The 15684-nt window shown below is 40.5% G+C and overlaps 1 protein-coding gene across 1 annotated transcript in view; it reads right to left on the bottom strand.

The window, feature by feature from the left end:
* The window catches only part of ITGA8 (integrin subunit alpha 8), a 721129-nt gene that overhangs the window by 311735 nt on the left and 393710 nt on the right, over positions 1–15684 (bottom strand). Inside the window, exons 14-15 of the mRNA XM_086941818.1 lie at positions 8194–8239; positions 7832–7939 (exon numbers count right to left, since the gene is read on the bottom strand). Of these exons, the coding sequence (XP_086797944.1) occupies positions 7832–7939; positions 8194–8239 (154 nt within the window). The remainder of the gene's footprint in view (positions 1–7831; positions 7940–8193; positions 8240–15684) is intronic.

Below are 15684 nucleotides of genomic sequence, written 5' to 3' on the forward strand. Positions count from 1 at the left end.
CATCTACACCAGCTGCCTGCGGGATGCTGGTGTAGAGACTGCACACGTCTAAACTCATGAGAAGATAACTCTCTTTCCATTTAATACCATTGATCATTTTCAGGAAGTCTCCAGAATCCTTAACATATGCTGGGAGTCCCTGTACGAATGGTTGGAGAAAGTAATCCACGTATTTTGACACATTCTCCAGTGCACTACCCCTGGAAGATACTATAGGTCTCCCTGGTGGTATAGTGGCATGTTTATGGATTTTGGGCAGGAGATATAGGATTGGAATTTTCGCATCTTTACATTGTAGAAACAAATACTCATTCTGCTCCAAGATACCCATATCCCTCCAATTCACCAGTTTTTGGGACACTTCATCGATACATTTGTCATATTCAATCCTAGTCACCACCTCATACTTGGTACAGTCTGACAGTTGTTTCAGGCCTTCATCCAAATACATTTGTAAAGGCCAGACAACCACGTTACCACCCTTGTCCGCCTTTTTAATCACTATATCTCTGCGATCTTGTAGTGTTTTGATTGCTTGTCTTTGATTTTTCGACAAATTTTGCCTGTTCTTACAACCATTTTTCTCAATTTTTCTAAGCTCATCAATTACACCTCTCTCAAAACAATTAATCGCATCATTACTGATTTGGGGAATAAAAGTGGATTTTGGTTTAAAATTGGTTCCCCCACTTAGCCCCATGTCAATGTCTGTATTTATGAGGTTCAAAAAGGGGTCATCAATGAAATTTTCAACATTCCCCAATTCATGTATTACATGAAGTGTTTCCAAATCTGATACATTCAAATTAATGGGAATTTGGTGGGATTGATTTGGTTGCTTGTTTTTATGAATAGCAAACCATTTTTTTAACTTCAGTTTTCTCGTAAAGTTAAACAAGTCAATTCTAGTCTCTGTATAATTAAATTTCGAGGATGGGCAAAACGACAGTCCTTTCGCAAGCACACTCAGTTCATCATCAGTCAATAAATAATTAGAGAGGTTTACCACAGTTTGACTCATCATTTCTTTTGCGCCTCTCTTCCCCTGGTCACCATTCCCACTGGGGTTCCTCCTGTACTGTTTGTAGCATAATTTTTCCCTCTTCCTCCTCTGCCGCCTCGACCACGTCCTCTTACAGGGCTTTCGCTGTTGACTTGGAGATTCTATATAGGCAGTACGATCAAAAAAGCTAAATTGCGCATCTTAGAACATCTGCGGGCAATTAGCAAGAATGATAAACAGTACCCAGTTGCTCGACACTTTTCTGTAAATCACAACCAAAACCCAAGTCTGCTTAAATTCTGTGTGCTTGACACAATACCCCTGAGAGAGAGAGGGGGGAACCGCACACTAGAATTAAGAAAATTGGAATCAAAGCTAATTATAAAATATAACACCGTGATTCCTTATGGTTTAAATATGGACAATGAAATTTCTATACACCTAAGGTGAATCATGTTCTGTACCCTATTCTCCGCTTACTGTATATCTTTGTTTAATTTTTAAGTCTTTAGTTATATTCGTTGGACACTAAGGGTTCTCACTAGTTTTTAAAGCCAGCTTTTCCGTTTGTTTTCTCTGCAGATAGAAGATGTAACTTCCAAAGATGCTTTGCCCAGAAGAGGGGATTTTTGCTCACTTGAGCTACATCACAAAGAAATTTGTTGAGTTTAATTGTTAATATATGAGATGATGATTTAATCAATGCCTTGCCCACTGGGGCTCTATTCAAGAAGCAATGTATGAATTATTAATGGCTCAAATACGTTTAAGGGCAATGCGATAATTATTTGTGTTTACTCTGCTGAAAAAACGGAAGTATTTTTACTATGTTTATTAAGTGGAACCCTGCACCTTTAAATGTGTGTACTGCACTTTATTGAACCACCTTTGACAAAGCAGTGAGGTAACTGCGAAACGCGTCGGGTCTACCCGAAGCCAAAAATAAAGATCCGTTTATTACTTGTGGCCATGGCTCCAGTGGATTCATTTATCTATCCTTAATCTGGATTACGTTTGTATATATATATATATATATATATTAGAAAAAGAATAAATACGTTAAAAAAAAACTATGAAGCATGCCAAGCTGAGTTCTCTACACTCAAGGCAAGGGAAAATGGCTGCAGTTAGCTGCATTCTGGCGCAGCGTGTTGGACCCTTTCTTGACCCAGTGGTATAGGCAGGAAGGAAGCAGTCTGACGGAAAATGTTCTGCCTAATGAGCCAATGCAATTACTTACATCTGCTTAAACAATTTGCTATGTTTCAAAATGAAGCCGTTATTCACCACCAGTAATAATTGTCAACAGGAGACCAGACAAACCTTCGCTGGTCGCACACACGGATTGACACCTTGGTCTCTGTTTCTCTGTTTCACCAATGCCTTTAATATAACAGTTCACAGCTGCTAACTGCATTTTTCTATTCATTGAACTTCTCAGCAGCAGGTAACTTGCTCTAGTACCATCAGTCACATCAGCTGGTTGCTCAGCGGTGTATGCTGTGCTTCAAGGACAGCTTGAGGGCAGTGCAAGTGGTGCAGCAGCACCGGGCGCTGACCTGGAGAGGGGGCACTGACCTCAAGGAGGGGCGCTGTGTTTAGCAATAACTTACAATTTGCAAATTTATTTGTATGTCCAGCTTTTAGGCAGCAGTAAAAATGTTAAATAACTCTTGTCATTAATGTTCCCGCTGCAGACAGAGATGGGAGTTTTATTTAGAGGCAGGTATGACTAGACATAAAGTAGCTCAGAGGGTTAATATGTCTGCTGCTTATAACAGATCTGTATCTTGTATGGATAGCTGAGTGGATTAGTAAAGCCAGCCTTTACCAGAGCTTTAAATCAAATGAAATGTATGTGAGAGTGGGGCTATGGAAAGATGAGGGGCCCTTTTGCAGGGTAGTTGTGAGGGAATGTGAGAAAGAGGTCACGGGGGAGGGGCACCAAAAAAGATTGTCGCACCAGGCATCACCAGCACTAAAGCCTGCCCTGCTGTGCTTCATACAGCAATGAACTCATCCAAGGACCACATTGTCCCTCAGTACTTTAGCTGTGAAGTGGGAACACACATGGCAAATTAGAAGTTCAGTGGAGGTTGAGTAAAGCAGCCTAACGGTAGTGTGCGGGAACACTTTATAGAGTGGGGGTCCTGGCCGGTTACACCACCTCACTAGAGTCATATGGGGTACGTAGCAAGCTGTCTTTGAAAACACATAAAATGCTGCCTGAAAAAAGACATGTGAGTAGTTTTTCTTATTGTTAATTCGCCATCTAAATTCTTGCAAGTTTCATGGTGGTTTTGCCGCACTTTCCGGATACCTAGCTCTATCACTGCTTCACAACAACCCTTTGCTGCTGGTTTATCTTCGAATATTATTTTGAGTCAAGCATAAAATACCCGAAGATGACAGACACAGTACCATCATATGCCCTAATAATAGTCAACATTTTTTAGTGCTGAAATGAGCCGCAAGAGGAATTTAATGACTGATGTATAAGTAGATCCCATTATTGAGAGGTTGAGGGGGCTATTAAAAAAAAAAATCAGCTATGGGCACCGGGAGCTGATGCTCATGTGACTTTCATTTTACTACAAGTGCCAGTGCACTAGGTCAGATAATGCACCTCCTGTTCAACTCTCAGAATGAAATTGTATGAAACAAGGGTATCTTTGCCCTGAAACTAAGTAGAGGATCAAGGAACCCCTCATGGTGCTTACATGGCTGCTGCATTGCACTATAGGGGTACGAACGATGCAATCAAAATATTGTGCTACAAACCCCCCCAGCACAGTCACAGTGTTGTAGCTGCCCAGTGCAAGTGGTATCTCTGAATACGGGTCAATGTGTCCTATGGTCACAATGGGAAGACACCACTTTATTCTAACCATTGCCGTTACATGTTTCAATGCTTATAAAGCTGCCATAAAAGGAGGCCATCATCCTATACACAAATAACATAATTGCAGTGAACATTCATGGTCATGGGGTGGAGAAGTGTGGCTCAATGGTTAGAGCGGCAGACCCTGATGCAGTGGTCTAGCCCGGGACCAGGGTTCAATTCCCCGCATCGGTGGGTCTTTGGCACAAAATACCACGGACCTGATAATTCTTGCCTCGGTGCCTATTCCAATCATGGAGTCCCACTCTGCAACTCTGGGCAATAGCTTGATTAATCTCCACAACGGCCCCCACATCGCTAAGGATGCCTGGCCTCCACCTTGGGGGTACCCAGGAGTGGACGCCTCACAGGGAAAGCCAGGATGGGTTCCACAGCGGTATTCGTACAAGCGCCTTGAGACCCTTGCGGGTGAGTAGTGCGCTATACAAGTATCAATTTTTTACATTTACATGGGGTATTGCGTTCTCATTACCTTCCACGGTACGGGCACCCCCACAACCGTGTGACTTTACTTAGCAAGGTGTCACAGGCTGCTTCCCATAGGTCCATCCCTATTGTTACTAAAGGGTCCTTTATGAGTGAAATGACAGCTGTCACTTCTATCATTACCAGAACATCCTAATACAGGAACCAATAAATAGTGCTGCTGTATTCAATAATTAGCATAGTGTTTCCCATTTATGCAGTGCCTCGTTGCAAGCAGGTATCACATTGCTCTGACAAACCAAAAAAACCCATTACTTCTTCTGATGGACTAAAACAATTGATTTAAGCTTATTTCCCAGTTATCGCTTTGGGAGAATGTTAACATGACCCATAATCTGCTTCTTTAGAGTAACAACTCCCATGCATCTCAAATACTTTCAAGTCCTTCTGGCCTCAAACACCACCTGGGTAATGACCTCTAATCATATTATAGCAAGGGATCAGTTTCCTGAGTCAGCTGTAATTAAAATGGGCCTTAGCTGGAATGTTTACATCTGGCATGACCTCAGTCAATGTCTTCCTCGAGGACAAAGACATTTGCCACATACCATTAAGCAAGGCCTTCCCACAGACGCCTGGGGCTATTAGGAGTATTTATCTCTTTTCCCTGGAGAAATTGCAAATGTTGAGCTATTCCTACAGCACTTTTGGTTATCCTTGGAAAAAAAAGCCTATTTCGCTTTTATTTTCAAGTCGACACATTAGCAAAAATAATTCTTAAAGAAACAGTGTACTCCCAGGAGAAGACAACATTACGAGGGTGAAATTGTTAAATCTCCCTAGCACTTGCTGTTATGTGATAACATGTAATCTCAATAACTGCGGGTGTTCATCGCGATTGCACTCTCAGAATGACATTTTTGAAATAACAAAAGACATTAATATAAAATATTTGCAGAAGGAATTAATCTGCTTGGGAAATTATCCAACCACTTTGTATGTAGTTGGAACTGTCCGAAATGAAGGCCTAGCCCTAAATCGAATCAACCACAGTCAATTAACTTCTGTTTTGTGTAAAAAAGACATTACCAACAAAATCAAAAGTTCTCTCCCTAGCTCATGAAATGTTTAGATTTTCTATTTATAGGAACAGCAAAGACATTGCCTATGCACTTTAATAAAACTCAGCAAACATTTCCAATTGGCTAGAAGTTCTCCATTCGCTGCCCTGATTAATCAATCAGCGGGTATTTCGCGTAAACCGTGCAGCTGGCGGGGAGGTACTGCAGTCTATCTGTGAGGTTTAAGGATTGTTTTCCTACTGGGGTTTCATAGCTAATTGTTTTCATGTGTAGAGTACAAGGTTATATCAACTACAAAGAAAAAAAGGCCAACCCCAGAAAGCGAACAGAAGAGGAAGTCATCAACAGCAAAACTATTCTTCTGAGACATAGGCAGACTTTGCTCCTTCCTGTGCTCTGGGAATTGTATCCCTGCACAAGGGATATTGTGTCTTTGTGCACAATCTAGGAACACTAGCGAGCTGCGCTTTAACACATAGCACTTCAATTCAATTAGCTATCAAATATCTCTCCTGGGAACACAATTATAATCCTTGTAGCCAAGTTTGTTCAAATGTAAGGGTTACAGAAACTAATACAATAATACAACCATTGTAATGTTGGCAAGAATACACTTGTTAAAATAATGGATTGTCTGTCCAAGCATGATTAAGTGCATGTGTGCTCTGGACAAAAGATAAACAATTGAACAGTCCAAGCAAGAAAAATAAAAGCGAAACATGCATTAATGGATTTCAGAAATTACTAACATTTAATGGGGCCATCCTATTAACGATTTCACAGTATGTGCCAAAACCCAAGCAGGCGTCAAACAAATGACATTTGAGAACTCTTATTACTGGTGATTGTTATTGATGCTGAATCGATTAAAGAAAACAGTTCAGTTTTTTTAATGAGTGGCCATCAGACTTTTGGGCAGTAATGTAGCTCAATATCCTACTTGTCCAAAAGAAATTGACAATGTTTTCATTTACCTCTTCAAATTGCCACAAATTGGCACATAGGGTGCTGGCAGAGATGACAAATCTGGCCACAGCACTGTTGAGTCTATCGAGCCTGGTGTTAGTTTTGGTGGATACCTGGATGGCATCAAGGGCTGTCAGTGTGACACATGCTTGTTGAATGATTCTTTATGATGATGATGCAGCTTTAATGGGGTACTCTGCCAAAGCTTTAGTAGAGTTAATTTGCAACTATTTTGCAAAAGCAGAGAACTAGACTTTGCAAATATTTCAACATATGAAAAACAGGTGTAGCTTGTCATCAGCACCATGATTTCTATTTAAATACAAGTTTCCCTATGAGCTATCACAGGATAGTGGTGTTCTGTGAATCTTTCATGTAGCTTGAAAAGTTCTGTGTAGCACCTGACACCTAAAAGTAGTGTCTGTTTTCAACTACTTCTGTGGAATCACTCATAGAAATGCAAAACGATTGGTTGACTTTAGCATTTGACCAGGTACAATAGGAAAGCATAAGATATAGAGCAAAAATAAATTAGTCATCTTAAGAAAGATCTCTCTAATTACAAAACTTGGCTCTAAAATATCCTTGGATCAAACAGTCAGTGACAAACCTAAAAAAAAAATTTGTGTAGAGTGTGGAAGATGGAAGTCTATTAACCACTACTCAGAACTCTTCAAACTAGTATGTGATATCAGGAATCCAGGATCATAATCAGTCAGTGGGTTCAACCTGCAGAAGAACCTCATTCCCTACTTTGAACCAATAGTGAAAGCCAGGAGATTTGAAATTACTCACTAGTAATGTAGAGCATGTTCATATATTATTAGTCATTTCAGTTGGTGCAAAGTTTCACATGTTTGATGCATGTGCATCAAACATGTGAAACTTGTTTGATTGTTTGCCCAAATGTACTCATCCTCCTGTGTTTGAAGAAGAAGATCAGCTCTCCATGGTGTATGGGCATGCCCCAATGAATCCTTATTATGTTGGTTCATTTCCACACTTCTAGGAGCATTTCCTGTCCGTGTGTCTTCTAGCGCCTTCCTCCATTTCCCTGTTTTCAACCTCTACTCCCTTTTATCTGATCTTCAATATTCTCCCTTTAATTCATTCTGCCTTACATGCCTGACACCTTTTATCAGTGTGCAAGGATCTGTGGTTCGCTAAGATTCATTTATAGGTGTTTGATTTCAAGTTTTTGTTCACAAGTGGTCCACACAGCCTGCAGGCTCATACAGGTGAAGAAAAATATTTAACATTCAACCCAAATGCAGGAATGACATGGTAAAGTTATTGATATAAACAGATATCACAATGGACACAAGAGATACTGATTAATTCAAAGCTTCACATCATTGTGATTTTAAGAAAAGACTTCCAGTTGCGACAAGTGGAAACAAAAATTCCTTGTCTGAACAACCCCTCTTGTCCCATACTTCTTTAACAACTTACCATGTTGCTAGTAGTGTAGAGCCAGGAACAGGACACGTTTTATTCTCCGGATTTATAATCATGGGGTTCAGCACCAGTTGAGCATCCACTGATACCACTGGCCTTGCTCTGTGAGAGAAAACACCGGTTTAACATTCCCAGCAAAATGCCATTTCAGTTGGTCTAACTGAGAATCACGCATTTGCGGAATTTTCCCAATGTAGAATTTACTCAGTGTGTGGTTATTAGTTTAATAAAGCAATTCAAACCAAATTTGCATGCATAGTGGCAGTAGATGTCAATGCCAACTTTTATGTATCAAAATACTATTACTAGCTTAAATCCTTCAGGAATAAAGAAACAATTTTGCTCATGGTGTATACCTGTATACAACTGCTTTCCCTACACCGAATGCTCCAACAATTATATCTGAAAAAAGAGAAAACATATATTTAATGTCATAATTTAATCAGAACCTAATAAATACATAGATGGTTCAGTACAGGTGTAAAGCCTTTAGGATTAACAGGAGATTTTTCTCAGGTGCCAAATAGATATATTATACATTTCTAGGTTTGAAGACATAGTGTCTCATTTAGGATCTCCTATAGAGGTAGACACCCCATCCATCAACTTCTTAGTATCAGCCCTCCATATCGAGTTAGTGGACCTGGAAGGTTTTCCTAGGCAGAGACTCAGCTGCCCTGCCTTCGGAATCCCTTCACTAGGCGCTCTGCCTACTGCTGGACCACCAGATCACACTGGGTTATCATTACTGATTTTTCCTTCCAGTGACTGCCATGTGAAGTATGATGGTCCAGGAAAGTAAAATGTAAAAATATCGCTGGCACTCAAAAGGAAAACTCCCTGTGCATCAGGGACATTTATGTTTTTGTTTTCACTTGCTAGATTTAGTTGACCTCTTTCCTCTCTGCACCATACACACCACACACAAGCAATCCTAGGCCCAAGAATTCACTGGCTTCTTTTCTACCTAATGAGCTCCAATGTGAGGATGGGCCCTAGGATAAACATGCCATATTTGGGTGGGTGAGGGCTTTCGCCTTTTGAAAACAAAAACCTATAGACCTTTGGTCAGTTAAGCTTGAGACATGACATTCATACATTGTTACTCTCTGAACTATCTCAAAGGCACTCTGTTGTTTACATGAATTATTGTTGGGGAGGGGTTGGCCAGAACTTGATTTATCCCTCCCTTCCTCCCGATTGAAGTATTATACGATAACTAAGAACTGCTTGATTCATTTGAGCTCAAAACTCCCAGGGGTTGCCCTGCGATGTTTCTTCTGAACAGGTCCTAAACCACCTCTTGCCATTTTCTTCTTCCCATCAATTGTGCACATGCAATGAGGGCAATTCAGATTTGAGCCATTGATAACCTCAACGTGCCCAAGCTAAATCCACTGATTTGTGTTTTCATTTCTAGCTCTAATTGAATCTTCATCCCAAATCCGAATGATATCAAAGCTCTTCCATCATATTCCAAAACAGTGGTTCTCAATGTGGGAGTGCATGACCATGGTAGCGTACTGGATGTGAACCAAATATCTAAAGCTTATCTCCGAAAAAACAGACGTTCTGGTCTTCGGCAACATGCCCTCCCTATGGGACTCTACCTGTTGGACAATAGAGCTAAGACCAACTCTCACATCCACATCCTATGAAAGAAACCTAGGAAACATTCTAGACAACAAGCTAAGCATGACAGCACAAATCTATGCAGTGAATACCTCCTGCGTTCGGATCCTATGCATGTTGCGAAATGTTTTCAAAGGGCTGCCACAGAACACCAGAAAGACAGTCACACACACACTCATCACCAGCAGCAACACTCTCTATGCTAGAATCTCCAAACAACTACTACTCAGGCTACAGACCATCCAGAACACCATGTCACTCAACCTCCCATGCCACACCCTTTTTACACTGCACCTCAAGAACCTTCACTGGCTTCCTATCTACAAGGACAGCCAATACAAGCTCCACACATGCACATACAAAGCCCTGCACAACACACAACCAGAATACTTAAACAGCCTCATACACTTTGACGAGCCCACCAGAAAAATATGATCTGCCTCACGTTCACTGGCACACGCTCCATGCATCTGCAAAAGCAGAGCAAGAGCTTTCTCTTTCTCCTACATCGCACCCAAAACCTGGAAGGATCCCCCTCAACACATCAGAGCCTCCTCTTTACTTCTTGAATTCTGCAAGAAGCAGAAAACCAAATCTTCGACTAACCGAGGGGCCACACACCACTGCACACCTACCAAAGTGCCTAAATACCCTCACGGATGAGTAGTGCGCTCTACAAATAGACATAACATAACATATAACATACATTATCGGACCTCTCTGCTCTTTAAAACCACTAGATAGATTATATACAAAAGCATTGCAGAATAAAGTGTTAATATTATTTGCATAAAATTGCCGTCCTTCTTTAAAACCCAAAATTTGGAAAGTGCAAAATCAATCAATCAATTAAAGAAAATGTTGTATGCCTGAGAAATTATGCTTATTAATCCTTTCCCTAACCTGAGTGTTAAATTAAACATATCAATACATTGTGAATGCTTGCAGGCATGCTTACGTTGTCATGACCAAGAGCTAGAAGGGTAACTGGACACTGAGCTACTTTATAAGGGGTCATTTAGGAAGATTACTTCACAGTGTAAGGAAGGATGCTCTGATAATGTGCTGAAGGTCATACATTTTCTATACTATATGGCACTGTTGGAAAGTAACCTGCTTCCCATATGCTCATACATATTCTTCCACTCAAACGTTAGCACCACACATTCCATACATTAATGAGATAAAGCAAGAAAAGGGTGTGTCCTCGCGCCATATGCTTGCCTTCTGCCTTTACCATGTGGAAGAAAACTGCTTCAAAGCATTGCAAACGTAGCAGTGGCTTGTTGAAGGGCAGAGATTTCCATGGCTGGTGCATTGATCTTTTACTGCTAACATTTAAAAACCATTCACTGAAATGAAAATGCTGCCTTTGAACATTGCAGGGGGGCATGCCCCTGCGTGATACCGATCAGAGAGGCGTGTTATAGAGTGCATCAAAAAATAACATTGCAGTGCTTCAAAGTAATGCTTTTGGGGTTTTGCTAGAACTGAATGCCTGTGGGGCGGGGTCTGCTTGCAAGGTAGTAGAACAGAATTAACATCCAGGGCGTTTTTTCGAACTGCTAGCTATCACAGCACCCACAATCCCTTCAGTACTTCTATCTGGCTTCTGCCACTGTTTTGTCAGGAATTCACCCTTCCAAAACTGGAATATCAAAATCAGACCACCTGTTAAACAAACCTCCCTCCTCCACGCTCCATGTTGCTCTTGGAAAAAGAGACAGATTTTATTAAATAGTCTTTGTGATAAATTCCCAAGTATCTTAGTTGAATTCCTAATCAATTTGGTCACAAACACTGAAATTGTGATCCGACTATCTTCTTAAGCATCCAACGGAGCTGCCCCCCTCCCGCGCATTGAGACCCTTAAGAGTGAGTAGCTGTGCTTTACCAACCCTGATTGATTAATTGATGGTTATGCTGCCCCAAGGATTATCCTACTCTTGCCAACACCTACTTCTATCTCCTCCTGAAAATCATCAGCATCTATGGGTTCTTGGATTAATCCTTTACCAACAATACAATGCTCTATTTGTGTTAACCAACATACCACTAGTACCAGTCCTGTCAATGCTGCTTGGCCTACACTGATGCTTGGATGGCCATTAGCCCAACAGTTTCAAAACAGAATCGCTGTTCCTGAACTCCCTGTTCAACACCAGCCACTTATCGCCCTTATCCTCACTGCCTGTTTATGGCAATCTAAAACCTAATGGCCCAAAGCTAAAGGTCTATGGCCCACCCGCAATCTGCACTCAGCATCTTCTTCTCTAGTTTTAGAGCTCCTTCTACCCTCTGAAAGGCAAACCAGTAGCACATGAAAGAATTAGGAATTTCTAAGCAGACTATTGTGATACTCTCTACCATAATCTGCCAAATTATCTGGCTCAGCATTCTGCAAAGTGCCCAGCACAGTTGTATGCTGGGCATGTGTCGAATGCACCTACACTTTACACACAAGTCACTGAATGCTTATTATAAAATCACAAGCACATAATTAATTTCTATTGTGTCAGCCCTATGTCATCTGTGACCAATGACCACTGGCCAGCAGCCTGGGATCTCTGAGTTATAATTTCTTTGGAGCATATTACGTAATAAAGCATTAAAAAAATCTGGGGTATATTTTAAGCAACCACACTGGATCACATATGCTCTTTCATCACTGTCATACACATCTCTAATGTCCACCACTGCCTTTATTATTATTAGCTCAATGAGACCCTGTGTAGAAGTGTACTTCTTAAATGTTTTTACAATCCTGCCATTTACACCACACATTCCAGAGTAAATTGTTACAAAATGGTCCTTGTGTTCTATCTTCAAACAGAAATGTATGATCGGGGCTCTTATGTTTGCAGCGTCAGTATTTCTCCATGGCTGTGACAGATTCCCTAGTTACTGTTGATTAGTGCTAGGCTGTGTAATAATAATTATATACCAACTAATATAATTCTCACTTTCTTCCTTCAGTATGCATTTTCACCCCAATCATTTCCAAATTTTTTTTTGATCGTTATTATTCTTCTTCTATATTTATTGTGTACTAGATTGGTGTATATTAAAAGTCAACCCATATGCTTGTATGAGGTCAAAAACCTGTTGGAAGAGTGACAGATAGGGGGAGTGGTTGGGGGAGGGAAACTTACCCAAAACCTGGCCAGTCTCTGAAAGAACTGATTACCTATCCCCAAATGGGCCCTCCTTCAGGTAACATTTGGCGGAGGACTCAGGGGAAACCTGGTAGCTTCCTCCTCTCTGCATGGTAGATAGGTAAACCTTCTCTGTCTTGGGGCTAAAAGAGATCTACTTGGTGTGAACAAAAATCTTCCGCGTACAACAATAATAAATGCACATCTGTGAGAAGCACAAGAAAACGCTCTTGATTTTTGCCCCATAATCCTGCCCTGCGCACCATCATTGACTGGTGGTTAGGCTTGGCCGAAATGTAAATTGTGTTGGTGCAATTCGTGCTGAGAATTTCATGTTACACTTACTATGTGAGATTCCCGAATTAAGCCATTATGCCAACTTAAGTAATTAAACGCCATTCACGCTAAAATGCACTGCAAATGCTTGACAACAACTGAACCTGGTCTGTTTGTTACCGGTGCTTTTGTTTTCTTGACCTTTTTTTTTTGCTTGTAATGTGTTCTTGTGTCAAAAATTGACACGGGGATGCGTTTCTCTTTTTTTTTTAAACCATTTTTATTGTTGTTTCAACATTTTATACAATCCACCCCCCCCCCCCTCGAGAACAGGTACCCCCTTCTTGTTACACACAGATAGATAAATACATAGACATAGACATAAACACATAGACATAAACTTAGCCGTTACTTTTAAGAATACCATAGCATTGCAACAATATATATATATATATATATATATATATATATATATATATATATATATATATATATATATATATATATATATATATATATATATATATATATATATATAAAAGATACAGAAATATAGACACACCGTGCTTAGTATCGGTTATTCCCTTTAGTCAAGTTGGTGCGCTTGGATCCAGTCTAGCAGCGGAGCCCAGATTTGCATGCCCTTCCTCCGATTATTATGCCCTTTGTTCCTCTATATGGCAACCTCAAGGCTGCAGGTCGTCAGCAGCCTAGCCCTCCATTGCAGAAAAGATGGTGGTAACGGATCTAACCAGGCTGATGCAACGCACAGCCGAAAAATGGCCATAGCGACAAAGATCAGTCCTTGAATTGGTTTAGGGCGGTTAGTGCTAGATGTACCCTTCATGACCTCCTCCCCTGTGATGTTAATCCTTCAAGAGCAATATCCGACAGGAAGCAGATATTTCACCTAGTAGATTGGTTAAAAGATTACATGAGGCAAACATATGGATGAGGTCTGCTGCAGGAAGTGCGCAGCGTGGGCATGTTGTGCCTTTCCCAGTCCCCCATTTTGAGATTTTATACGGGGTATAGTATAATGAGAAAAAAGTTTTATAAGATTGTGCATGGAGTTTCATGGACATTAGGCAGGTGAGTGACATTTCGTATGATTTGAGAGAAACTTGGGAGGAAATACCAAGTTTAGTCTGCCACGCCAGCACATGTTTGTCCATATCATCTGGGAGTGATGCATTCAGCCCTTCATAGATCTCTCCAATTCTGGGAAGAGTTCCTCTAACCAGATTCTCTATGGCTTGACAAGTTTGAAATGTAATACAGCCGCCCCCTTTCTTTAATAGGAAATCTCTAACCTGAAGAAAGTTAAAAAAATCCTGATTAGTAATATTGAACTCTGATTTTAACTCATCATACGATTTGATGCCACTGGCAGTAAAAAAACATCCAAACTGTCTAACCCCGAGTTGATCCATCTCCGCATACAGTTATCATGAAATATCTCTGAGAGATCCATATTCTGTGGCACGGGGGTATAGTTGGAATATCGACCTAGACATAGTAGCTTTTTCACATTCCCCTATACTTTGACGACATTGGAGATGGGGGATGCGTTTCTCAGTAAAGTATAATACTAAGTGATGGATTTGCATTTGGTCTAATAACAAGTAATTTTGCCAAGATGTCACATCATTACACGCAAGCAAAATATAGGAATTAAGCACACGGCTGGGGGCCACTTTCTAAAGTCATTCATTATGGCCCCCTGGAGATAGGGACCTTATGTATCACTCGAGGGGATGAAGTCAGTGGCTGCACTCACTTGAAGGTGACCCTCAAGCTGGCCACTGAGGTCAGAGCTGGATTGTGACAGAGCACATAGAGATGGTTAAGCTCTGGCTGCAGTTACCTATCTGCATTAATGACTGCAGCCTGCTATTGGAACGAGTTTAGTTCCACCACTGGGCTGCATTTTGTGATTGCACAGCAGCTTCAGCCACAAAGTTGGTGAACTAAACCAACCTACAGTCTGCAAGTTGCCAAGAATACTGTTACCTGACTAGTAGCGGACAATGCACTTGAAACTCTATTTATAGTATCTTTTGTACATTCATTGTCTTGTTCCACAAATAAATCCACAGAAATGCACATGAACAACAGGACAATCATCAAAACAACTGGGATCTAAGTTAAGGAGTTTACCCACATGTTGGTATGAGCATGGGCACCATTGTAGGCAACCGCACAAGTCGAACAAATCTATCAAATAAATACTATAGACTTGAATTCATGCAAATAAATGACAGAAAGACCTAATCCCACAGAAAAATATAAGTCATGCAATAACCGAAAAAAACTAAAAATGCATATGACAATCAATACACTATATAGACAATTTGCAAACCTTAACAACAATCTCTAATTAGCATGGAAAGCATGTGAAGTACAGAAAATGTGCCACACATCATCAAAGTAACAACAACGGTAAGAATGCAACAATGCAATTAGGGTAGAACAGACAATTACATTTATGCCTATAACTTTCACAAACATACTCATTTGTGTGGATTCACAAACAAATGTATTAGACCTGGATATATATTTGGGTTTTCTTCTTGCGTCTGACTTTAAACTGGCATATTGTCTAATGTTGTTAAATTGATAGCTTTTTTGGTTAGAGCTAAACATGCTATGCTTTGATTTCTTCAAATGGAAAGGTTTTTATGTGGTGACCTCTACTTGACACCCATTCAAACAAGCATTTGCAATGCAATAGGTCTCGCATTCGCGAGAGTTTGAGCTATTGCCATTGTAAATGACAATGCC

This window comes from Lissotriton vulgaris, chromosome 10 (genome assembly GCF_964263255.1).
Source record: "Lissotriton vulgaris chromosome 10, aLisVul1.2, whole genome shotgun sequence".
NCBI classification, from domain to species: Eukaryota; Metazoa; Chordata; class Amphibia; order Caudata; family Salamandridae; genus Lissotriton; species Lissotriton vulgaris.